The 27,898-nt window shown below is 41.6% G+C and overlaps 1 protein-coding gene across 1 annotated transcript; it reads left to right on the forward strand.

Annotated features, from left to right (window-relative positions):
- Positions 1–27,721, forward strand: LOC143326287 (protein phosphatase 1 regulatory subunit 1A-like). The gene is made up of 8 exons (XM_076739854.1): positions 1–51; positions 330–421; positions 11,449–11,509; positions 19,332–19,369; positions 19,538–19,601; positions 21,279–21,461; positions 24,214–24,342; positions 25,097–27,721. The coding sequence occupies exons 2-8, from the start codon at positions 341–343 to the stop codon at positions 25,174–25,176; spliced, it is 636 nt and encodes a 211-aa protein (XP_076595969.1). The 5' UTR covers positions 1–51; positions 330–340; the 3' UTR covers positions 25,177–27,721.
- Positions 27,722–27,898: the final 177 nt, after the last annotated feature.

Raw genomic sequence — 27,898 nt, forward strand, 5'->3', positions numbered from 1 at the left:
CGGGAGAGACAGAGAGGAAGGAGAGTGAAGCAGGAGTGGAAATACCAGCAGGTGCTGAGGATAGAAAAAATAGGGCATAGAGCAGGAAATAAGGTGGCAAAAAAACTAGTTAATCAGGAAAAGTGTGTTAAAAGACAAAAGTAAAGAACAGAAAATAGTCAGACAGAAACTATAATACAATCTTAGTTTTCCTAAACTGGAGCCCACTTATTTTCTCTCTCAACAACCCTAACTGAGCTCTTCATCCTCCTTTTCTCCGGATTCTCCTTCCTTGGATTGTCCCCTCCTCCTCCTCCTCCTCTTCTTCATCCTGTCCTCATCTTTGACAGACAGAACCACCATGGAAACCGGGAGCCCCAGGAAGATACAGTTCACCGTTCCCCTGCTGGACACCCACCTGGACCCAGAGGCAGCTGAACAGGTGAGGAGGAGGGAGAGGAGGTGGTCTGGGTGATTCAGGACTTTCAGGCTTTTAAGGGTTTCTTTATGCATCAGTGACATGACTGGACTTTTGGCAAGAGACATCAGAAGAAATCATACTTTATGCTTGCCACTCAAACATTTTAACAATAATAAATATAAAATACATAAAACCTGAGAAACATTTTTCCCAGCCATCAAAGCAAGCCGTTGCAGACATAGCTGGGCAACTCAAGTACAGTGTGCTGTGTCCAAAATGCTGGAGGTACAGTGTGATGACAAATTGCTGTTTTAAAGAAACCACATTTTCAGTCTCTTATTGCTCCCCTGCAGCTAATTAACAAGCTGTGTCCACTGAATGCAGTGCTTAAGTGATCATGATGAATTTAAGATTGATTTTTCCACCTGCGCTCGCAGCGTAGCAGGTTGTTAGAGGCAGCAGCGTTAAAAAGGAGTGTTGCAGTGTATGGATGTGTCCCCGGGGGTTTGGTGTTGTTTTGCTTTGACTGACTGGCTGCACGCACTGTACAGCAGTGAGATGCTGACAAAAGTTGCCTGGTATCACAAGATTAACTTGTTACAAATCAAACTGCTCTTTTCTTCGCATCAATGTCAAATAGACTGTGAGATTGTTAGAGATTGAAGTTTGAAAAGAAGGACAGATGCATGAAGTCTTTCAGGTCTTGTCTTTTATTTTAGGATCTTAAACTCAACATCAAATAAAGACACAAAGAGCGATGAACTCCTATTAGTGACTGGAAAAACCCGGTGGGTGCAATTCGTGTGTCTTTAGAGAATGAAGTGAAAAGATGTGTCCCATTTTCTCATTTTTATAAATATAACATGATGGGTCATTCATAATGAATGAGCCTTGAGTAAAAACCAGCAAAGATTTATGAGTCTGACTGCACTAAGTCTATGTCTCTCTCCCTTTCTCTCTCTCCCTTTTTCTGCTGTTCACTCTTTTCCCCACTGTGACTGTGAGACTCAGGATTTTAGGAGGAGGGTTGTGCATTTGTGTTTATGCGACTTTGTCCCTGTGAGGACGTTTTATTGGGTGGTTTGGGGACACAGTGCAGTCAAGGTAAGATTCAGACCGAGTTAGAGCTACTGTATGATCAAGTATTATCACTTTGTAAGGCTCAGATCTGAGGAACTGAATGTGAATCAGCTGCATTGTGCTGGTGTGCACTTGTACATTTGTTGTACATTGGTGTATTTACATGGTTTTAAGAGATTAACACATTAAAACCATTCAAATGGAAAAGCACAGGGTGTCTTTTATTATGAAACAGCCACAGGAAACGTTATGCATTTGTCACAGACTTAAATCTGTAGTTCTTCCAGCACCAGCACCATTATAGTTGGTGTCAACGAAGGACTACAGGTTATTTCAGCATGGATTTTGAGTCTGCACCTCTGGGTATCTGCAGGGGGTCTGCTGCCACTCAAAAACAAAACTTCCTTTTTTCCTTTTGCCTGCATTGAAAACTTTTCTAAAAACAAAAATGCCTTCCCGAAATACAGTACATATGAGTGCAGAGGATGTTATGGACAGGCATACTTTTTGCAGTGTTTTGGCTGACTTGGATGCCAAGGCTGAAGAAATGCAGTGGAGAGAGGATGAGGCTGCAACTGTGTTAGCTGTGCAAGAGGATATGACCATTGGGGACCATCCAGTACTGCAGAGAGCAAGCAGTGACTCGTGGTGCCTTTGCTCAAATTGGCCCCCGATGCCAACAGAAACTGAATCATTTTGCTGCAATGAATTTCAGCTTGGACAGTTTTTATTGGATGTGTTCACCAACGCCAACTCAGACAGCCTACGAGTGCTTAACTATGCAGAAAAGTTTTACTCGTCACACTGGAAAGAGGTGTGCTGGAGACCATCTTCAGGATCCCCAAGATTAACTGGAAAGGACGACCAAGACCAGCAGGGCTGAGAGGGAAGATGACCACAGAGTGAGCATTTTTGTCTCCTATTGTTATGTTAGGTAACTGAGTGGTAATACACAGCAAGGTGGATGTCAGAAGCTCGTGTGCAAAGCATCCTGGTACATGTAGGCTCTGCCAGCACAGCTCCACGAGCAAGAGAATTCAGCTTTCTCTGTCAATATAGCACACAGTGAGGAATTTATTACTTCAATTGACCACATTTACCATCATCACTGATTGGACACCCAAGTTTCCCTTTAATGAAACTGCCAGCAGATGGGCATAAAGGCTGGATGGTGTGATTATCCAGGCCCAAAACTTATTAGTTTGTGCAACTGTGGAGCTCATTATGTTGCAGTTTGAGCCAAGAATCATTATTATGTGTGTAATTGGCGAAGTGATATTAGAAACAGTGTGTCTGTAAATGGGTGCCTGAGGAAAATTTGCAGAAATGAATGTAGTGTGTGTTTGTGTAATTGTGTGAGTGCGTATCTGTGTCTCTGAATCTGTCTGTGCATCCTTGCATTACATTTGTCTCTCTTCATTTTTCTTCTTCTCTGCACATCTCAAAGATACAGATGTAACTGAAGTTGCTCAGCTCTCCCTGTCTCTCTTGCTTGTGTCTAAATGTCAGGGAGTTAATGTCCACTGCCTGTATTTATGTAGCCACACGTCTGATCCCAGGGTCCAGCCATTCAATACAGGCTCTTAAACACCTCCAGCCTGGTGTTTACCTACCCTTCCTCACCAGCTGACAGATCAGCTTTTAGCTGTATACAAGTAATTTAGTTTGCCTCTTCTGCAAAGACTCAAGAGAGTTCTTAGCTCTCAGTCTCGATAAGCGTGGCTAAAGCTTGGCTGATTGCCAGTAAGGCTTTACCCTTTTGGGCTGCATTTTCTATTTACTCTAAGACTGCTGTGAGTGGTCACTGAGCCTGCATGGCCTGCTGGGCCTTCAGTGTGTGGTTTTATGTGTGTGACAGAGAGAAAGAGAGAGAGAGAGACTGCCCACCAGCCAAAGTCAGATGTAAAAAAAAAAAAAAAAAAAAAAAAGAATGAAAGAAAGAAAATGAAATGGGTGTATGTGCTTGTCTCTGTGTTTGCAAGCACACTTATGAATGTCACGCCAGGGGGCTTCACCCATGGTTCAGTAATCTCTGCAACCTGACACCTCCCAGCATGGTGAATCAGCCTCCGTGGAGAACTGCATGCCAGTCAGAACGGCCTCCCTGAGGTCTGACCCTCAAAACAACAACAGTACACACTCATCCTCTTATCCGCACACAGATACAGCGTGTGCCACCTTTATCATAACCTTACATTAGAGCTCACTGTGTGCTTACAGGCACAAACTGACTGTGACCTGATAGAGGCTGATGGAGTCAGTGGGTGACATAAAAGATAGTGGTTTGCAGATTATTCTTCTTTTTTCTGCAGTTGTTTATTGCTAGTTTCTAACATGCTGTTGAACAGTTTGGTTCTTTCGTGCAGTAGTTTGACATTTTGGGAAATATGCTTGTTTACTTCCTTGCAGATAATTACATGAGAAGATTGATACCATTCTCAGTTAGGAATAGTTAGCCCAGCTTTGTCCAAAGGTGAAAAAAAAGAAAGAAAAAAAAAGCATATGTCTCAAAATGTCAAACTAGTCCTTTAAAATACACAATAGGGGTCATAAAGGCTTAATGGTCCAGTCAGGTCCAGGACCAGTCAAGTGTATTCTACTTGTTTCCAGTCTTTGTGCTAAGCTAAGCTAACTGGCTGCAGGCCTGGTATCAACCTTGTTGTCCAAACCTCGACAACAGAGTCTTAATGCACATTTCTCAAAATGCTGAACTCCTGCTTTGAAGCTGCAGCGTGTCTACGTCACATTCAACATAATCCATTATTATCAGGCAATAGTCTGATTAGTGAACTACTGATGTTAACACCAGGTTATTTTCTTCCATTAAGATTGTAAATGGAGCATATATAACATGATTAACACAGCAGGTTTGCCTCTGAATTAAACTCACTTTTCTTTTGCTTGTTTCCGACTTTAAGTGACAACAGAGAAAAAATAAAAATCAAATCTTCTCCCACACCGACAGACAGCTGGTATTGAACTCATTCATTACTTTGATCATTTAGATGAGGAGCAGTTGTTTGATAAAACTACATTCACAGATAAAGGAATTATCCTCCTTGTTGAGCTGATGAATCGTGACGTTTGGGGTGATGTTCTTTTATTGCAGACATTTCAGTGCTGACAATGTCCTCCCTAATATTCCCTATGCTGCCGTGCTGGACCATCTTTGTTCTTTACTGAGAACATAACAATTACTCTGTATGGCCTCAGGAGGGCCATTTTCCAAGAAGAGCTCTCAAGCACAGTAGATTATATTTATTATCACACCATGCATATCTCTTGCACATTAAGGCAATCAAGACCAGTTAAACTGAAAATATATGGTTTTATCAAGGCGATATTCATGACTGCTTTGTTCAGTCAGAAAGAGTACATTTTTATTTTAACTTTTACTGATTTTTAGCCGTTTGCTAACACTCTCCAAAGAGCTGTCCAATCACTGCGTACTGTATTCACCATTATTAGGCACAGCAGGCCTGTCAAGCTTTGGATTTCTTCACATGCTGAAAAAGCATCTAAAAAAAAAAATACCTAAGAATTTCAAGTGGAAAATCTTCATTATTCTTTTAAGCTACATGTTTATCCTATAAGGAGGTGGCAGGGCTTAGCAAACAGTCTGTTTCCAACTCCTTTGTCAGTCAAGGTGCAAGTAGAGGCATTGCTATTGTCCTTTGTGCATCTCAGCTGAACAACTGAACAACTGAACAACTGAGCCTTTCCAGGATGCCCCTTTCATGCCCAATCATGATACTATCACCTGTTACCAATCAACCTGATTACCTGTGGAATGATCCAAACAGGTGTTTCACCTTTCCCAGTCTTTAGTTGCTCCTGTCTAAACTTTGAAACGTGTTGCTGCATCAAATTCAGAATAAGCATGTATTTATAAAAATCAATGAAGCTGATGAAGTAAAACATTAAATATATTGTCTTTGTACTGATTTAATTGAGTTTATGTCAAAAAGGATTAGCAAATTATTGCATTACAGTGTCCCACTTTTGTAGAAGCAGAGTTGTATTATAGTGATTAAATTATGGCTTGTGCACTGAATCTAACCCCTGATCTGTACGGTGGTTAAATGATATTCAGTGCGAGAGAAGATGATAAGGAGGATTGTTATAGTGGGGAAGACAAAGGATTCATAGAAAGTGAGAGGGAGGCAGAAGACTGAAGAAACGGAGATGAAAGAAAGTAGAAGTTGATGATCTGGGCAATGTCCTGTGAATACTGTAGACTAATTTATTCTATTCAGAGCCGATTGAGACCACAGTTGGAGAGAGTCTGTGAGGATTTATAATGGCTGAGCACTGATTTTAGCCTGAACAATGCCAAGATAATATTTCAAATGACAGGATGAAGGATGGGGGATCACGTGAAGCCTGCATTCAAGGCCTGCTGAATCTCTGACAGTTCAGCGCTGCCTCCTTGGTAACAAGGTGATGGGAAAATTTCCTTTAACCTTTATTTCTGCATCAATTTACTGGGCGTGAATGCTCTTTTCTTGATTCAGGGTGCTGAGCGGTGCAGACACATTGTTCTTGTGAAGGTCACAGGGCAACTCTAAATACATGGATTACAAAAGGCAAATCAGGGTTTCAATTAGTTATGAGTTTGGTTATTTCACGATGGGAAAGGAGTTCTCGAGGTCAAATCTGATTCAAGCAGTAAACTCTGAACAATAGCAGCAGATCCTCCAGCTCAAATGAGATTTGAATGTGTTTATGTGAGTGGGCCTACAATGCGCTGAAAACGTTGAACAAAATGCTAAATATCACCAGTATCACCAATATCTGCAGCACGTCATTGTGACGTCAGCTTGAAAAAAAAACATGATTTTGAAATTATGTCATATTTCAAATGTCCACTACAGGTGATGCCAAATTAGCTCAGTTAGTGTTCTCAGAGACACCAGCTGTAAAATATGGATAAATATAATGGATGTTCATGTGCTCTATATCTGTGATTGTTATGCAGCACCGTCCCTCCCAAATTCCAAGTAATTCCACTTGGATTTCGTTTGTTTATAAGAGGTCTAACAGGGAGTTTCACCAAACAGAAGTGAAGTCACTGAGGATAACAAACATTTCTTGGTCTAAAAATTACTTTTCAGCAAAAAAGGGAACATAGAGAGTCAAAGTAAAACATCAAGTTCTGGGTTCTGTTCCAGAATCCCACTGACATTTATAACTATGCTAATAAGAGCTGGTCCTCACCAGAGAAATGACCATGTAGGTTGACCTTGTGAGCAGATTTTTCCAAGCCATATTTTCATCCATTGTAATAGTAATAGTAGTTATGACAGGTGCAAAGGAGGAAGTCAGTTGATCTAGTATAAAGAGCAAGAAAGTTCACACACGGAGGAAGGTGAGGATGGATGGATGGATCAAACAAACTCAGAACTTTCACCCGGGAGACTGCTGTTTGTGTCCCATATGAAACCGAAAGTCAGGGTTAGGGTTAGGCTAACCCTGGTACTGGTACTCTCCAGTAGTGAAAGTGAAAGTGAAGTGAATGGGAGTCATTAACAATTCATTAATTCATTCATTCAGTCTTTTATCGTTTCCCATTAGCTCTTAACCTTCATGGTTAAAAATAAAGACAGATATTGAATGTACAATTATATTGAGTTTCTAGAAACTAATGGAACAGAAGCTAGCGCAGACATGATGAGTCTCAGTTTGTATATGCACACCCGTATGACATATAGAAGATTCAGTATTTCTTTATTTGGTGTAACAGCAATGTTTTAGGGTCATTTTCTTCATCTGACTTTGTGGCAAAGGGCAGGGTTACCACTTCAGCCTTCTTCTACATACTGGGTTTTAATGAGGTCAGAAGAATCTGAAAAACATTGGAGGGAAAATAAAATAAATGTTGGATTTTGGAAATATTGTTCCTTTCTTGGTCCATGGGACCACAGACAATTACAAAGTAAAGCCAATGTCAACAAAAGACAAGGGGCAAAAACAAAAGACTTTGACTTCACTGTCTCTTGGCTTGACCTATATTTTCCAGCCAAGGGTATTTTGTGCTCCGGCTCTGCCCCCATATCAGGCATGCACGGCTTTTCCTGCCCACCCATCACTTCTGAGGCTGTTTTTGTTCATTGTTGTGAGGAGTGACAGACTGCATTTTAAAGGGTCTGTGGGTTGAAAGGCAGGCATGGTGGTTTGAGGGGTGAGCCTGGCCAGTAAGCGGTGGTATTTGTGTGAGCGAAGGATCAGGGAGTTTACTCGGCTGCCGGCTGAGGAGAATAACAATGACTGTGGGCATAATCAGTTCTACACAGCCATGGCTCGTTGTGCTTTAATTTGGGCTGGGGGTTGGATTTTAGGAACACACGCACACACACAAGGCCAAAAGATTTATGCTATACGCAAGAGTACTAAATAAAACTTGATTTACTTGGATTGTCAAAACCAGAGCCACATAGTGCTTCAGAGAAATCTACAGAACAAATCAAATAAAGATCAGAGAACAGTACAGTTTGCTCATAAAGTCAGTAGCATCACAGACTTATGGAGTTTATAGATTTCATGTTGCCTTGGCTTTTTTCTTTGATCAAAGATTTCAGACTGTTGTGGTTTAGCTGAAGAGAGTTTTGAACAAATCCGTCACTGATTTCAGCAAGACATTTATGCAAAATGATTATTTCTGAAGAACGCTTTAAGCTCTAAGTGTTATTGGTGTAACAGTGATTTGCTCAAACCGTAGATTGCATGGTTCAGATTAATGCACTGCATTCGTATCTATTGAGTCTAAACTAGCTGGCAGCGATTCGCACCTGAAATCACAATGAAACTCAAAGGCAGCTCGAGTGATACTTGAGATTGGATTTAGCTTTTTCTGTAAGATTTTCATTTATCTGTAGGAAAAGTCTGACTTGCATACAAAGAAGAGGACAGTGGTGGCTGCTCAGTGCCTCATCTCGGTTGCTTGCTTTAGCTGTTAAAGGTGTACAATGAAGTGGATGGAGGTTCCAGGTCTGAAACGTGAAGCTGAAGCAGAAGTGCCTTAAACCTGCATTCTTTCTAATAGCCACCAAGGGGTGACTCCTAGGGTTGCAAAAAGAAGTCTTACTGTAAGTCTGTGAGAAAATGATGCTACTTCTCTCTTGATTTATGACCTCAGTAAACATTTCCCTGGTGGGTTTATGGTCTCAGTCACTAGTTTCAAGTCTTCTACAATACAGCATGAAGTTCATTTAATAAATTTTGGTCCCATTCACAGTAAAATAGACGATAAAGCCAGGTATGCTTCTTCAGGGTGTGGCTACTTTGTGATTGACAAGTTGTGACAATGTCATTTCCTCTGGTTCTCCGTCATAACCACGGCTCACTCCTCACCAACTCTAGCCTCTCGTCCAAATGTGGTCACTTCTGGCTCCAAAAAACCAAGATGGCAAACCCCGTAATGCCAAACTTGAGTCTTCAAAATGGCAGTCCACGAACCAGTGGGTGGCATCACAGCTTGGCTTAGTCCTCTTCTACATACAGTCTATGGTGCTTGGCAAAATCAGCTGTGCTATTTGGACGAACCATATGGGGATGCATTTGCATTTACTCAACAGCACATGCTGCAGTGTACGTGAGAAACACGCAGGTTCAAATCTTTAAACGCGGCATCTTGTTCACGCCTAGGGTAGTGATCCATTTGGCTGCTATCCAATGACACAAGACACAATTTCAGGCGAAGAAGAATCTACCTGTATCTGTGTTTATGTCAGCCAAAACACAGACTTTTACAGCAAGAACAGATCAATGTTCGCATCAGATGCAGAAAGGAAAAAAGCTAAATCAGAAGCTTGAAGAGAAGGCAGCAGTTCCTCATGGAGGTGACAATGAATAGTTGACGTGCGCCTCAGGATATGAGATCAGCAGTTTTCTTGGAAAAGTGTAAAAAGCGGCTGAACATTTCTGCTTGTGTGGTTAATAAAAGGAAAGTCAGTCAATGCCTCCTCTTAATCACACTGCCTTCCTGGACTCCATGGCTGTGATTTGAAAGGTAACAAAGATGAAGCCTCTTCAAATCTGAATACCCAATTAGACTGTGATACTGCGATACGTCTGCCTGCTCATTTTTCATGACTGCACATCAGTTCTGCAGTTACATCTGTATTTCATGTCCTTATAATGTAAAGCTAATCAGTTAAGCTCTAACACCATGCAGCTGTAAATCTGTCTGTGTGTGTGCTCAGGGAGATATCGCAGTATGGTTTCCTGAGGAGGAGAGAAGCAGCCGACAAAGCCACAGATGAACACAACCTGAACTGTTTTGTGTTATTTAATAATTTTCTCACGCATTTTGTTCAGCACAGCAAAGCCTCAAAGCCAAACCTGCACCTTGGAAATGCAATCCAAGGGCAACGATTTCGTTCCTCACTTTCCCCCAAATGTAACTTTGAGTGCGCCTGTGAAAAAAGGTGCTCTATCTTTGTGCTTCCCATTGTAGACTCACAGCACAGCTCAAAACGGCGCTCGATTTTTGCTTATAGTTTGATCCTTAGTTTCTCAGCTTGACAGAAAAGTTTAGTGACTAGGTGATGCAAAACACCACGTGATGCTGCACTGTTTAGACTCCGGTCAAACTACACGGCTGACTGGAGTTGACTACACAGGTTTATAAGTGCACAAGCAGCATTTAGAAAAGATGCATGGAAGACTGGAGCTCACATGACTTCCAGCATTAGTCAGCAACTCTGTCAGCAGTGTGTACGGAGTGCATTTCTCTCTGTGTGTGTGTGTGTGTGTGTGTGTGAATAATTGATTGTCTATTAAAATCTCAGCCTTTTAGGTTTATGGAGCAATAAAACAGAATAGTAATGACCTGATTCTGGAGGCGACTGAAAATTACTCACTGCACTTTCCTCAAACATCTTTGATCACAAAGTTTTGGAGACAATATGTTCATGATTTCAGTTGGTACTTGCAGTATATTTCACTCTAAAACTACCCATCTGGGATAAAAAAAATATATATATATATATTGAAATCGTGGGTGTATGGATTAAGTGTTGGACCTGAAATGTATGTTTTGGATAATTATACAAAAATAGTAGTTGCATGTTTCTAGAAACGGATGCAAACTAATATTTTTGGATAATTCTTATAAGCGTGGTCCTGACAGTGCTGTCTGGGTGTTTCAGGGAATCTTAGGCTTTTTTTCTGGTGTGTGCTTACAAAATAACTTTAGGATTGTTGCTCACAGTTAAGAGGGTTACCATTAATTTTTTCCCTATAATTTTTTACCTCCAATCTCCTTCTTTCCATGAGAGTTAGGTTGACAGTCTAATTAAAAACTTTCTAGGACTTGGCAACATGCATTAAACTGTGCATTAAAGCTGTAGTTTTTATATCCACAGGCGGAGCTTTCTAACAGCTTTACTGTTGGTTTGGCCTCAGTGAAATGTGCATGTTCTTTGGTGTATTATCCCAGACTGTTCTATAGCTGCCACACACCACTAGTCATGAGCCAAGAAGTAGGTGGTGGCAGGTTGCCCTGCTGATCTCACTGCTCAGCACTGTGAGATCCAGCACTGCTCTCAACCAGCTCAGACATCTTCAAAGTGTACGACGACCAAACCCAAATGAGCATCACACAGGATGTGTCATGGGCTGAGCTGCACATATGAACGGTACTGAGGCTGCGGGGCTAGACTCTCCCTGATTGGCTCAATATGCAAAAATTCAGAAGTTCAGAGCAGTGCTCAGCATTTTGATTGGGTGAGGCAATGTAACCCGTTAGAGATCCAAACCTGTGTGAAATCACAGCTTAAACGTGCTCGAGATCGATCCGTCGATATTTCAAGCTTTTACTTCGTCGAGGTGTTTCAGCAAAGGTTTTAAAATGATTTTTAGCTTCAATAAGCTTCATATTGTGCTTTACTGTCATGCCAGAAAAACATTTGTAATGGAGCCTGTTTTGTTTTTTTCTCACTTTTAATGAAACTGTTCTACTTTTTCAGATCAGAAGACGTAGACCCACACCTGCCACTTTAGTGGCATCCAGTGATCAATCATCACCTGGTAAGGCACTTAAATGCAGCACACACACACACACACACACACACATACAGGCTAGTTTTGTCCCTTTTGAGGATGCTGTATTATCTCGAATCTCACTTTAAACTTCATAGATAATTCAGTTTTATTTAAGTTTGTGTCTTATTGGCCATCACTGCATTCACAGAGTTAATCGGTGGAATCTGACACGGTGACATTGTTGAAAAGTGGGCAGATGATCAAACTGGTTGAAAACAACCTCTGCGTTTGCACACGTAGCTTCAACGCTGCATTCAAATGAACCATCTGCATTTTTTCACACAGGGCCAAAGTCAGCCTGAGCGCAGCGTTAGCCAAAGAGAAAGAAATGATCACACAAACGGTCAGTTGTAAACAGACCAAATTCCTGCTCCGTCTTTAACAGTTTTCCTTCAGCAGTGAGAGATAATTAGCAACATTTCTGGGCTTATTTTCAGCTCAGCCGAACATAAACCAAAAACCAAGTCTTGACTCTAAAATAAATGTTTAACTTTGACTTTTTGTCCCCACATGGGAGTTGAGTCCCTCCCGTGTGATTAATGCATGTCTGCAGCCCCACACACTAACGAGTCGCCATGGCCACAGTATGGTTGACATTTCTATTTCTTATTTTGATTGCTGTGATGCAGCATCTCAGCTCCATTATGCAGCAAATTAATCTTCCTGCTGCTGTAGAGCAACAAAAAACAGCCGTGTGTGTGTCCTCTCGTGGGATCTCCATGATCAAACACAACGGCGCTCCTCGAGAGAGTTATCTCGCTCGATGACTCATCCATTGGCTCCCTGCTTCCCTCCTTGCCTCTGCTGTGCTTTGGTGTGGGAGTGTGTAATGTGACCCAGTACAGAATTAAAAGACGACCAGGTGGGAATATGGGGTGGTAAGAGTAATTTTCTTCAGGTGAGAGAACAGAGGATGGTATTCTCTGTCTTAAATGAGTAAATAAGAGTCGATGTGTCATTGAGGATACCAGCAGAGAGTTGACGTATTTGGTGTTTTTATCTTGGAAAAAAAAAAGCTTTTCTCATTGGATCTGATTAAAAATCGGTGCCTGTGATCTGTTTGCGAAATGTGTGTGTGTGTGTGTGTGTGTGTGTGTGTGTGTGATTTCATGTGCATGAATCTGTGTTTGATTCAGTAATTGGATGCTGAGCACGAGCGTCTCAGAGTCAACCTTGATCTCTGAATGAAAGTGCAGTGAGAACCCTCAACAATCCCCTCGCTCAGTAGATCAGAGACAAGACGAGAAAAAAGAGAAAGAGGGAACTAAAGAGGCCATCAAGAGGAGGAATCATTTGAGAAGTGAAGGAATGGGAGTGTGAAAAAAAAAATGAGGAAGAAACAGAGAGAAAGCATGAAAGATTAAATGAAAACCTGATGTGTGTTTTTCATTAGATGCTATGTTTGAGTGTTGAGCTGTTCTTCTGCAGTCATTCAATTTACATGAGTTTTAACTTTTGGATTTTGTGTTCTGCCTTCACAAATGAAGTTCCTGACATAAAAAGGCAGACAGTTAATTAGCTGCAGAACTCTTCTCAAATAATACTTTGCTTTCAGCTAAGTCTCATTTCGAATGTAATTTCTATTTTACTGGTGTTTTTTAGGAGCATCACTTGCTATTGGCCTTTTATTATTCAAAGCCTTCCAACATTTTCTCCTTGAAATTCTGTTTATGTGTTGCTAATTTTCCCAATCACATTGTGATGGGAAATGTAATTGGCTTGATTATGTTCACAGGCTAAGGAAGCCTTTTTGGATGCCAATATCAATCAGTCCATCTGCTGGTCCCAACTGAAATACGTCATCAACTATTCGATGGATTACGATTCGATTCGATTGAAATCTAGTTCAGACATTCATGGTCCACAGAGGATAAGTCGTGATGACTTTGGTGATCCTCTGGCTTTTCTAGCGCCGCCATCAGGTTTAAGGTTTTTCAAGTAACATATGTCAACATCTGCTGGATGGATATGTGTACATTTTGGTTCAGACATTCATGGTTCCCAGACGATGAACCCTGATGACTTAGGTGATCCCCTGACTTTACCTCCAGCGCCACCATGTGGTTGACATTTGTGGCTTGTACTAACTTTTGGATCGATTGAAATTTGGTTCAGTTATCATGTCATGTATCATAATAACTTTGGTGATCCGTGATTTTTATCAAAATTTTAATTTGTCCAACACTTTGTTACCTGCAAACCTAATGCCCTCAGCTTCAGCTGCACTTTGAGTTTAGTCATGTTTAGCAAATTTTAGCATGCTAACAAGTTAAACTAAGGTAGTATCTGCTTACATTCAGCATGTTAGCATTGTCACTGCTACTCTCACAAAGCCTCTAGCATGGCTGTAAACTGAATCTGTATCTGTAGCTACAGTTAAACAGAGCTGTAGTCAGACCAGATGCTGAAACTAATTGCCCCTCTCAAATGAATCCTTATCAAATCTTAGTTGTTGCTCTATCGTAGGTCTATTTTGGGCAATCTTCCCCTCGTCAGGGTGGTGTCAATGGGTGGGAAATAAAACGTGTATTATAGAAGAGCTGTGAGGCTTTTTTTATTTTTGAAGGATTTGAATTTCATCTCACACTGGGCTGCATCTCACTGCGTGTGTCCTCAAAATTAGAAATTATGTGAAAGACAGCTGTGTCATTGAAAGACAGGAAAAAAAAAAAAATAGATGGAGGGTTTGACAGCAGAGGAAAAGACAGACATCAAATCAAACACAGAGACACAATCAGAGACCAAGACAGTTACAGTGTGTGTGTGTGTGTGTGTGTGTGTGTGTGTGTGTGAGAACGAGGATGTGCTAGAGAGGAGGAGGGGGATGGGGAGGAACAGATATGATGATGAGGGAGAGGAGCTGCACTGGTGCAGTGATGGTGCGCCCACATCAGACAGAGCCCTGCATTATTTAATGCTCTGCAGATTGCTCTGCCCTGTGCACTGTGAACCCCTGTAGCACATCAGGAACAGCCACAGATGTGCAGACGAGTGCGACAGGCTGTGGGTTAAGTAATGAGGAAGCAGAAATTGTGACAGTAGTGTGCCTGATTTGAATCTTCCCTGAAGAGGGAGGATTTTTGTCTTTGCCGATTCCTGGAGAGAGACGAAGAGACCGCTTGAGAGAGATAAAATAAAGCTTAAAAAAAGAGAAAATTAAGATTTATTATTGTGCATAAAACATGAAGGAATCTTTATTTACTTCTTTGGTACTTTAGTGTGTCCTGATGAACTGCTTGCACTTGGCTGCTGTTTTTCAGTTTTCAGTAGTGGTGTATCATAAGTCCTCTGAAGGAGAGGAAAGAACTGCATGCCCACATAAATCCGTGGGCATGGGCATTGCATGTTCTGTAGTGCCCTTTAAGCGAGATTCTTCCTCTCTACAAGCAGCTGGTCTGTGGATCTGTGGACGAGTGATCGCTGCCACCTGAAACACTTTGGCAAACGTATGAAACCCTAAGTGAGTGAAGAAAATATGTGAAAATATAAGACAGATGGATAAATCTTTGTGTCAAAGCCTCAGTGAATATTAAACATAGTACAAGCACACACATTTCTGGCTCGGATGTCAGCAACGACTTTTTACAATATGTACACCACTTTTCTATTTAAAATTAATTCAGAAGTTAGAGTGGTGAAAGTACTAAGATTTATTTGCATTTCCAAATCTGGTACAAAATACATGAACATTAAAAAATAAATGCAAAACGTCTGAGTGTTTAGTTTCTTAATCTAGATACTGTGCAGCCTTGTGTCATCTGATGGTTGTTCAATCACACAATTCTTCCCCTTTTTTGCATTTTGGGGTATTTTTCCCTTTATTAGATAGCAGCCAGTGCTGTATTAGGAAATGAGGGGAGACTCAAATCGGGACTCTTATTACCACATGATCAACATCTTAAGTTAGATCGGCCATTAGGACCTCCATTTGCTCCTGCTAAGGTACTCATAATTGACATCACAACGTGCCATATTGCTCAGTATTATAGTAGCTTTTAGCTATTACTGAAGCACAACTGTTTCCTTACTTTACAAGGGACATTTTGACTCAAGGAACTGTTGTGTTTCCTAGCAGGTTTTTGTCAGTCTATAGGCTGTTTGCACATGATGTCACATCACTCTTTTGTTGTGGCGCAAACTGCAGATGGAGGGCCAGAAGTGATTTTCTGCATAGGAAGCACTCAAAATGCCTCTGTTTTGTGCCGCTTACGGTTGCTCAGATCAATCAGACCAGGAAACCACGAGGAGCTTTTATCGAGTACCAAAAGTTGTTGTTCATAAGGGTGAAAAATGCAAGAAACTGGCTGAAAAAAGCTGGACAAAATGGCTCGTCAACCGCCTGCAGTCCAGAGGAGCATCAGCTATTGATTTAAATCTATAGTGATAGATTTAAAGAAATAGCTATGAGCAACACGACTAACACTTGTTAAATCAGCCTTAACAGTTTCACATACGACATCTCAACGTGAATAACGTACCCTGTCTTGTTTTGAAACGATCCACGTCTTTAGTGGTGTTTCAGTCGACCTTTGCGAGTCGTTAAACTAGCAAACAACCGTAATGTAAACATCATCATTCAGCACCGCAGCACTGAAAATGTCTCGTGTCCATGAGATAATCTTAATCTGTCAGCAATCACGCCAGCTTTTCATTTTTCCAGTCAGTATGCCTTCTTCAACCAGCAGCATCTGCATATCACCAGCTCTCATTTCTTCAGGACGAGCCTTCTCTGGTTAAAGTAACAGATATAACATCATTAACGCTTTTATTTCCCTGCTCTTGTTGAGGAGATATCTGTTTGAATACAGTTCGTGGCTGGTTTGCATAAATTTAGATAAGTGGGACATGAGGAGGAAGAGGATGTTTTCTTTGAAATGAAAATAAAGGAGCCTCACGTTTTCATTTGTGCAGAGAGGGAGACAGCCATCTCCTCTCCTCCCCCACTTTCTTTTCCCTTTGCCTAGCAACAGTAAACAACTGCAAGAAGTACAAACATAAAACAGCCCTTTTAAATGCATGACATACACTTCTATTACTTCACCGGTCAAGTGTGCTACACTTTTCTTGATTTTCTCATTTTTCTTCGTCAAATGCAGTACGCAAACTATAAATCAGCCCAAGCTACAGTAGGCAGCTAAATTACAGTGGCTTGGCTGAATAAAGTGGAGTCAGACGACTGTTCTCGTCTGGCTTTGTGTCAGACGGCCAGTCAGCAGGGAGCTGCAGTGATAGACTCATCAGTGCCAGAAAAGCTTTTTTATCGGCATTTTCTCTCATTCTGCAGCACAGATGGGCTCGATACACCAAGAAAAAAAATCTGAATATCAGCCGTGTGAAAGCCATATTTTGTGCTTCTTGACCTGAATGATAGCTCAACCATGTCTACTACTGCTGCTACTACTAAGATCAATAGCAACGTTAGATTTGTCTAATTCAAGCACAGCTGCTCGCTGTTCTACGATTTCATCTTCAGTACGTGCACTAATTTTACACATAAAATGAAAGAGAGAAGCTCATATTTCAGTCAATATGTGATGCACAAACACATCTACTTACCATCTCTGAAGGTTTTACTGTTTTCATGGTCAAGACACCTTCATCTTTAATTACATGATCAATTGCCATTAACGCAGGCGGTAAATCATTAGAGCTACTTAAGATACAATAATTCTGCAGTTAAAACTACCAACCATCACTGGAGGGGAACAGTTTTTGTTATTTATACCTAAAATGATGCTTTATCTTTTAGGTTAACAGCTTACACAGCAGCTAAATAATGACAAAATGTCAAAAACAGGTTACAAAAAGGGGAAGAGGGAACCAAAAGGTAATGCATATACATATTCATGTTGACATGCGTCCATTCTTATACAGTGAACGTTGTAAAACTGGGGGGTGGGCCCCCCTGGGGAGGCATAGAGAGACTGCCAGGAGGCCGTGGATGACCAGGAGAAAAACACAGAGGGAGGCTAAGTTGAATGAACAGAAAAGGTCTGAGAGCCATTAGTGAACAGTATGTGTCCACATATTAATGCAGGTACACATACAAGCGTGAGATGTGTGACAGGAAATCAAACTATTGTCTTATATTTGTTTTTCCTTGTAAACAATCTTTTGATTTTCCGAGTTATAATATGACATTTATGTCCTCAAGGCTGTTCTATAGATTCGCCTCTTTCACTGAAGCACATTTATTTTTTTGAATTTGTCCTCGCACAGATGTTTTAAACATGCATATTCCTTTAAGACGAAATGTACTGTCGCTGTCTGCAGACATGTCGACAACTTTTTTCATTACTGCAAACACTCTAATCGCAAACTAGTTTGACAACTGTCTGTCAAACACCAGCTTATTCATCTGAAGCTTTACCCTGTAACTTGAAGGACGGTCCGTGACGGGCCCATTTCCTGGGATTGATTTGAGACTAAATCCATATTGGTTGAATGAACCTCCTCGTACTCCCCGGAGATGATCAAAATAAGACAGACTTTCCGGCATCACTGTAAACATGCACGGCGTAAAGATGAATCCGTCTTGAAATGAGATTTAATGTTTTTTGTGTCACATTTTTATACGCCACTGAGCTGGTGTTGGGTGTAAAGAGAGAGAGAGAGAGAGAGAGAGAGAGAGAGATGAATAAAGAAACAAGCACATCACTGGCATTCTGAACAGCCTGGTGCATATTTCTAAGTGGGAATAACGTATGCACACACACACACACACACACACACACACACACACACTCACACTCACACTCACAAATGCACAGTGCCTTCCTGGTGCCCAGGGATGCATAGGTTGCCAAGCAACAAGGTGGTGTCCTAGAAAAAGTTCCAGGGCTGAAAATGGGGGTTCAAACCTCACTATTGATCACAGTTAATGGTTTCACTGGGCTCCAGTCAACTGATTTTTTTTTTCTATTTCAGTCCTTTCCTATAGCGAGTCGTGTTTCACGTATTGACCACACATGAACAAGCTTTGGGGGTCACATGAGCTTCACATGAGTGTAGTATCATGTTCTCCAAAGCCAATATGATCTTCATGGCTATGTATACACGCACTGTATCTGCCTTTACTGTAGTACCATGCACTCAGTGGCCGGTTTATTAGGTACACCCAGTTAAAACTAAAGCAGTCTAATACAACAGTCCTGCAGTAAATCCAAGCTCACACCGATCTGAAAAATGAACATCATAACCGTCATGAAGGGAAGATTCACTGCAGGTCTGCTGTATTAAAGTGAATTAGTTTTAGCTTGGTCTACTTAATAACCTGACAACTGTAAATCAACTCAGCTCCAGACTACGCTTCAGTATGCTGCACACTCACTTCCCTTCAAGGGTTTTGGATGAGATAGTGTTTTACTGTTTATCTGTCATCAGCAGTTGGCTGCATGCGGGGGTCTATTAGGATGATGAGGAGAGTGGATTAGCATCTCATTTGTTAGCAAAAAAAAAAAAAATTATCCGGAGAGTCTGGAGAGTAAAGAATAAAATAATTCCACCCACCATGCGCCATAGAAATTGAGCAAATACTTACTGCATGGTCTTGTAATGTGTCAGATAACCATCTGGCTGGAGGTCACCTTATATCCACTCTGCTCTGCTCTGTGGAGACACAGCAGCACTCCAGCTACAGTTCACTGACGTACTGAACACATCAGCTGTGCTATTGTGTGAAATATGAAAACTGCACACTGTGTTGGACCAGTGAATGTTCGTCTGTTCATTCTGTATTTGCTTTAAATCCCTTGATTTCATTGCTTTTCTGTGTACAGAACGTAACTGATGATTTGCTTTCTCACAGAAATAGATGAAGATCGTCTCCCAAACCAGTTGTACAAGGTAATCTAATTCATGCTGCATGAAAGTCAATTTTATTGAAACGAGATCACAGGAATAGAATTATGTGAATTCTGTTTTTCTCTTTGGATTAGCTCCGTCTCTATGAATACAGCCTCTCACATTTTAGTGCTCTGTGCCCAGCTGATATGTGATGCTGATGTTTTACAGGCAGCCTTGTTGAACTCCCCTCGACAACGGCGAAAAGGGCAAAAGGGAACGCCTACAATGAAAGGTACAGTCAGTTATCAGCCTTGTCATCAAACTGAGTGCGATGTTGGCATTTTATGTGTTAGATCGCACTGCTGGTAGCCCTGAAACAACAGCAAAAGTCTCATTATTTCTCAGTTTTTTCTGCTTTATATAATGCAGCATTTTCTGCTAAACTCTGAGACACAGTGTAATATTCTTTATGTGGAATCAGATGCATTGAAATGATCATATGTTCACATTAAAAGCTCCCCTTGCTATCAATGTGTCATATTACTATTTTGTATAGAAAATCCAACATACCTAAGACCCCACCTATAGCGTGCACCACCTTCCATACAAGAACCCCCTTGAAAGTTGGTTAGAAAAAGATGTTTTATACAGTTGAAGGTAAAGTAGGGCACCAGTGTTAACAGCTGTAGGGACAACAAGAAGGTTACGGTTGCTAAAATTCGTGATCAATTGCGTAGAAGCCTACAGCAACATTTCCCAACCCAGGGATGCTTTTTCCAACAAGAAAAAGCTCCTCAACAATGTTGCTGCAGAATGTAAAAGAGACAAGGGATGTTCAATCTGCATCCTCACTGCTCGATGCCACTAAATCTTACACACTGGACCTTTGAGACAAACCTTAAAAAATCAGTCAGACCCTCCTTTAATGGGGCAAAGCTTGGAGTCTGTCCAGTAGAGTCCAGGATGTCAGATGTCTGGAAACTTCAACTTAGTTGGTGAAGTAGCGAAGCTAACGATGGAAGTTTGTTCCATCCTGAGTGTCCTATTTCAACCTTAGAGCCAATCAGTGCTGCACTCGTCTCAGCAAGGACTCATTATGCCATGTTTTCTGACCAGAACTTCTCCCAATTTCCATTTTTCAGCTAAAAAAGTGGGTCTATGTGAGATTAGTGCGCTCAGGATCCTGCACCACTTAAAGAAAGCCTGAAGAACAAACGTAAAAAAAATGCACACGCAGAGCCTGAGAAGTCTTCCAGCACCTGGTATTTCTCCAGGCCGTTTTTGTCGTCTCTGCAGTGCAACCCATTTTTTTAAGTGGCAATGAAATACAAATGTAGAATGTAAATGTTTTTAAGCAGAGAAAACAGAGAATACGCAAGAACAGAAGCAAGAGTACAATAATGAGAAGATAAGTGAGACTTGGTGCTCTAGGACGTTTATTCTTCAATTAGTTTCACAGCTAAACAGCTCTGAGTGTGTTGAGTCACTTCTAAGAGGAAACCCAGGCCATAATCAGTGTGCTTTAATGTCCCACTACAAGATGATTAAGAGGAATAAAACCATGGATGAAGGAGGCTGAAGACTGTGATTAACTTAATCGTCTCCCACCTCTGATGTACCTTTGCCTGCCCCCTCACTGCAGTCCAAACACTGCTGGGTTTTAATTAAATCTTGCCAGTTTATTAGAAATATTAACCTACAGAATTCTTTTGATGTGCTGGACCTCTTGTTGAATCTCCTTCCCTCCATCTGTCTTTCCTGTGTACTTTTCTCCCATTGGTTCCCATTGGCTCACACCACTTTCCTCTCTTTGCTTGTCCTCCTTCTCCCTACATTTCCCCCATGATTTTGTGCTTTTTACTTTCCACGCCTCTCCTCTCTCATCTTCTCTCTCTTTCCCATGTTAACTCTTTCCTCTTGGCCAAGTTTTCTCTAACCCTTTTCATCTTCTCTTCCCTGCTTCTCCCAGAGCTGCAGTTCCTGGTAGAGCATCATCTGTACAGGCAGCAGCAGGGAGCTGGGGACGAGTGCTCCTCAGAGAGCTGCCTGTCGGACCGCCCCAGCCCTGACTCTGTTCCCACCGGAGAGGAGCTCCCACACGATGAGGAGGCCACTGCAGAGGCCTTTGAGAAACTGCGTTGCCAAATGGAGGGTATGTTTGGAGAGTTAAGAGGAGGATTTTATTTGCCTGCTTGCAGCATTGCGCCTGCTGATGGAATGAAGAGGACCAAAAGGGCTAAAACATGTCTTTGGCATGAAAAGGTAAAATAGATGGACAAGAGAGAGTAATAGGACTCTAGAGGGAAGGATGGACATGTGACTGATAAGGAGGTCATTGCTGTGGCCTCTGAAACATGGATGGTATTGCGCCATTGCAAGAGTGGGAGAAGATGCTGGGGAAGAAAATTAAGGGAGCCACGGCTTATTAACATGTGGGAAGGGTGTGGAATTGAGAGAAAAATAATGCACAAAATGAGGCAGGAAGCATGAAAATGGCTGGAAGGGATGCATGTAAATGCGTGATAGGGTTATGAAGAGGAGAATTAAAAGAAGCAAAAACAAAGGGATTGGGAGGGAAGGGGAAGTGGAAAGGAAAGGAAAATTCACTTTGTTGCTGAGCGTTAGATGAGAAGATCAGTACCACTCTCATGTCTGTGTGCAAAATGCCGTGTATAACTTGAGCCAGTTAGCTTAGCTTAGCATTATTTTGTATATGTGTGGCGGGGTTAGCTGCGACAGCAGCAGCTGAACTGCGAGTGGCAGATCTCCGGAACCTTTATGAATACTGACAACGCCACCTTAGGACTTACACCTAAAGAGTATGCTCATGTTTAATTTCTCTGAGAGGGTTTCCCAACACAGCCCATGCACAGGTAAGTGCACAAATGAAAACAGGCACGATGTAGCACGTTTTGTACAGTCTTTATTTATTATTCACATTAAAATATTTCCTTTAAATAATTACGTTTCTTTTGTAAAAAAAACGTTGGTGTAGCTCTCGTTATTCCTACAGTGGATGATGTTCAGCTAGTGCAATAACCCACAGATTTAGCTAGGAGGAAAAGGCAGGCCACAGCTAGTTGTGGCAGAGGTCCCTGCACCCTCAAACAATCACAAAAAAAATTAAAGACACCAAACAAGATATCTATATACAAATTAACTAGTAACTCAAATCAAACCAAAAGAAGAGAAAAAAAACACAAAAGACATGCACATGCAGGAGGTCAGCAGGCCCCTACCTACAACAGCTGTGACAAGGACCTGAATCCTGAGTTCAACACCTTAATAGGCTGAGTACTTGTAAAACCACACCACGGCATAAAAAAAAGACGTCTATACCACCACAGGAACAACAGAGCAGCTACCACGAGGCGAGAGGCACACACAAAAAAAACAAGAAGAGGAGGCAAGGCAGGGCAACAGCAGCCTAACGCTGGGCAAGCTTTAAAAGAAACGATACCAGCAGTTAGTGGCAATAGATCAGTGCAGCACCTAACTTGCGGCACCGGTCAGCTGCGTTAGCGGTAGCCTGCACACAACACTGCAGCCGCTAGCAGCGAACCGGAAGGGACACGCACACACACGCGCACAGACGCTTCACGCTCAACACGCCAACCAGGTAAACAATCCAATGTACATACCACACCGGAATGCCCTGGCTCAACGGAGCTGCACCACGGTCGCCACCCGCTTCGGAGGAGAGAGAGCAACTATCCGCACAGCGGGGGTTTATAAACCGGCCCGCATTAGCAGCCAATGCCGCGCCGGCACTACAGATGCCGGTAAGGGGCGTGCCACACACACCTGCCACAATCGCCGTGCGCGCTATAAAATAAACAGACGGAGGGACACAGACAAACAAATGCACAACTTTTTGTACAATATTACATATGTTTTGTTACCTCTGTTTACTGCTGTTTACCCCTGTTTCCAGTGTTTATGCTAACCTCAGCTAGCCAGGTGCTAGCTGCAGCTTCACATTTACATTATAGTAGTAACAACCTTCTCTTCTAACTCTCTGCAAGTAAGTGAATAACTGAACTATTCCTTTAATGAAAACACTTACATGGCTTAAAGCGCCACCTTTGCAGATGCTGCCTCCTTCCTCTGCCAAATACTTCACATCTGATGACACAAAACAGACGTCAGCGTTTCAGCTCAGGGCAGATAATTCACTTTAATGGCAGGTGATGGTCACAGAGTCCAGAACATACTGTACACACATTCAGTAATTGCCCAGCACTAATTCAAAGGGCTGCCTGTTTCTATCTAATGAAAATAATTTAAATTCACTGGAACACATGTTTTTAGAGGTGTAGGATGAGCATGTTTTTATAGATTGTGGTGCTTTCTAAAGGTTTTTTTTCACAGATCTGGGGAAAACTGCATCTTCCTGCTATGCACTTTGGACATCTAAAATTAGACACATTTATATGCATTGATGAATTTAAAGGAATCATATATGTTGCATTTTATTGTGTTCAGTGGGACTTCCTGGTAAAATAAAGCTAAAATAAATGAAGAGCAATGCTTGCATGTTGTGGAGGAGGTGCAAGAGGAAGTCAGGAGAACCAAATCGATGACCATTAACACCAGTCCTGTCAATGGGGGCTTCACTTATGGATCAGCCTTTTGAATTCGCTGAGCATGAGTAAATAACATACAACTGTAATTGTCAGGTGGCATTGATTGACGAGACTATGTCGTCAAGCTCTATACTCAGAATTCAACAGAAAACATGGGACCAGAGCTTTTTATCCACAGTGTAATATGATAGAAAATGTATTTTCTCTTCTCTGTCTGTCATTGGTGGGGTGTAGCTACATACATTCACTCAAGTACTGTGCTTAAAGGTATACTATGCAGGATTTTCCTGAAAATGAATGTCTCTCTGGCCCCTGCAGAGTTCTCCAGGGAGAGTCTATTAGAAGCTGCAGGTGGACTCGAGTGCCCCCTCTCCAAGGACAAAGAGGACTGTTCCAGCGTTGCCAACGCAGCAGATCCCTCATCGCAACAAAGCAACGCACAAGCAGGTACACTGAGAGTGAAAAGAGCCTCGATACACAGGAATCCTTTCCTCTCAGGGGACTCTTCATCATCCGTTCACTAGGCAGGGTTTATTTAGATATGTTAAACAGTTCAACAGGCTTGGCTTGGTGTCATGTAATCATGGCTTGTCAACAAACATCTGTGAAGTGGCTTTGATCCACACTTCACAGGGCTGAAATACCCTGGGAGGCAGCAACATGGGAAAGTGGAAAAATATGTTGGGGGGGGCTGGTGGGGTTGAGCGGATAGTGTGGGTGTTCCGTCATTACGGTAGATTTTTGTTTGCTTTTTAATTTCTTTCCATATTTCTTCCTGTCCCTCTACCTTTGATCTACGGCACGTGAACCTATTCTCTCAGAAAATTTAGTTTGCTGTGACAAATTGCTGGCTAACACTTTGTATAAATCCAGTTAAAGTGTGCATGTATAAAACGCCGGCATAATGGATCCAATCATTCATAACGAAGGCTTCTACAAACCTTCGCTATGAATTATGGCGTCTTACTGTGTGTTCAGGGTTCTTTTAGAGGCGGCACGATTGGATACAAAGTTAATGGAAAGATGAGATTGGATGCAAATGCAGCTGAAACTGTTGCAGGATGATTTGTGAGGATTAATAAAAAGTTTTACCAAATGTTTATTGTTTAGCTGCAAGGGTCCATTAAATTCTCCCTGTCAGGATGCTCTCTGTCTCTCTTGTTGTCTCTCAGTCTTTTACGTCTCTGTCTATGTTTTGCAGACACAAAAGCAGCAGCATCCAGTGCGAGTCAGACGGCGGAGGAGAAGACAAAGAAATGCAGCCTGGAGAAAGAGAAGTAGAGTGGTCTTCTGTCCGTCCCCGCGCTGCTCAGTGTGCTCAGCCAGCCCAACACAATGAAGGAAGATTGTGTCTACAGATCCACGTTTTAGATACATCAGGGCATCTGTGTTCCTCCACAGTCAGGCCTTAGTGATCAACCCAAGAACAAGAGCAGCGTTTCGACAAACATCCCGCGTAAAGGGAGGATTATTTCATTCTATTTGTTTTCTATAGCTTCCCCTGCACTTAATTAAAACTAGCTTACTGTATGTACGAACCAGACTGGGAGTTACTACCTAGTTAATGGGAGGGAGAAAGTCTTTCCTGTCCCAGTCACACAGTCACTATCATAAACTACCAGGACTCCCTTTTAATGTTCAAAGGCCACAAAGATTCTATTTGCAGTCCTTTTAGACCGTTTCTATCATTGAATATGTGCCATGACCTCTGCAATTATTGCTCCATCTCAAAGCAATAAAATGTTTTTTGTACCTCATAAATAACTGGGACTGAAAGCATCGCTTTCAAATTCAAATGCTACCATTCAATCCCAGCGAGTTAGACGCCGAATCTTAAATTAGTGGACTGCACATCTGGGTTGATTGACAGTTTAAATCAAAAAATATATTTAGGTATGTTTACATGACTGGATTAGACGTCTACAAACATGTTGGAGAAGTCCAACTGAAATTAAATTTCACGTTTGTTTTTGTTGTTGCAGGATACACAGCTGCAATGATTAGTCAATTGATTTGTTGATCAACAGCAAATTTATCACTGGCTACTATTTTGATAAATGATTCATCATTTGATTCATTCTTAAGAATAAATGCCATAATTCCAGCTTCTCCAGTGCTCGGGACTGGTAGTCTTCTACAGCTGAACAAAATGTTTTAGGGTTCTGGACAAAAAAAAAAGGCATTTGAGGACATCATCTTGAATTCTGGAAACAGTGAGGGACATTTTATGGACGAAGCGATTAATGATCAGCAGATTTATTAAAGGAAATAATCATTAGTTGCAGCCCTAACAGCACACACATCTGCTGTGTTAATCACTTTGCTCGTGTTCTCCTTTAAGAAAAAACATCAGAAGCCCAAAAGGAGAAATTTCTATCACATAATTTCTAGTTTCATGATGGCGCCCCCTAGTGTTGCACAGATGGAGACCTTATTTCCATACACCCAATCAAATTGCTTCATTTTAAACATAAACAGTAACGTCAGCCAGACAGCAGCTACTTCTTCGCTTCCCTGCTGAAGTCTCCTTCTCATCTAACTGACTGACATGAACACACGTCTTGTCCTGAAACCTTGTCGAACAAGCGACCAAACAACCAAACAAACCTTCACCGGGGGAAAAGTGGGCTGCTGACGTCAGGGCACAGGTGGGAGAGCTGCACATTAAACAGCATGTAAGCGTACCTGAGCTGCTGGTGTGGTCCTCACCTTTCAGTACCACCAACAACACGCTGTCTGTCACCTGACATGTAGGCTGTAAGTTTACTTTGTCTGTCTTGCCTGCCAGTCGTCTATCTGCTCTGTGCTGTCAATCAAACACAGACACGCCCCCCCAGCTGCTGGAAATAAAAGAGCATTTCTGATATTTCCCCTCCAAAAAAACCTATTAACACATTTTAAAACATGTTGATATTATCTTTGGCCTCAAAAGGGACTAAATGTGATTTGGACTTTAAAGTAACAGGATAATATCCCAATTAGTAACAATGAGAAGTAATTTTACAGTAATGCACTGCTAACCAGACTTTTAACAGCCTAATTGAGTGGTTATTAAGAAGCAGAGTCCATGTCTGCAGAAGCATTTACATATTTTCATCTAACTGGGGAAAAACACATCTCCAGCGACCAAATTGCACCTTCATATTTGACCCTTGAACCCTCTCTGGGAATCTGGATTCTGCTTCAAAAACACCTTCCTGCATGGCACTGAATGTACAGTGACCTTTCCCCTCAGTCCAAAGTCTTTAATGCGCTTCATTTTGTACAAGAGCTAATTTAAACAACCAATCAAACACTTTGAGTACCGGGCACAAATTGTAAGTACTGGCTTTCCCTTTTAATTCTAGTTTTGTAAGAAATAGGGACATCATAAAGATCGCCGCACTCTTAAATGTTATTTCATCCGTTATTTGTATCACTGAAGTGGCATTATTATGTAGACTATGTGACAATCCTTCCATAACCTTCACATTATATTCGACATGTCAGAAAGAAATAAAACAAACTGAAACAGAAGTAAAGCCACCGTAGTATTGATGTCACTTAAGCAGATATATCAGCCACAGTGTGAGCAGTTGATTTCCCAGCTGCCAACAATGACCACCATGTCCACGATGAACAAGACAGACAGTAAAACATTCCTGTGCAAGCTTTTGTTTTTTCCTCTGCAGTGTATTTATGGGCCATGTAACGTTCGTTCTGTTTTTGAATGGTAATAGTGTACATGACTTAAATCTGGGGAGTTTTGTTCCAATTTTACTTGAATTGATCAATGATTACATCTGTAATCTAAATTTGTTTGATACAATAAAATGTTTAAATTGGTGATTGGCTGTTTTTCTCTCTCTCTCTCTCTCTCTCTCTCTCTTTTACACTGATCCAGGCACAGTCTATGAATTTTGCACCCAGTCAAGTTGAAAGCGTGTTTGACAATCAGAGGCAGCATGATGTCCGCTCTCTACTATTTTTAGAGATCTTGACTATCCAGAGCACGTAAACCAGG

This window comes from Chaetodon auriga, chromosome 2, assembly GCF_051107435.1.
Source record: "Chaetodon auriga isolate fChaAug3 chromosome 2, fChaAug3.hap1, whole genome shotgun sequence".
In the NCBI taxonomy this organism is placed as follows: Eukaryota; Metazoa; Chordata; class Actinopteri; order Chaetodontiformes; family Chaetodontidae; genus Chaetodon; species Chaetodon auriga.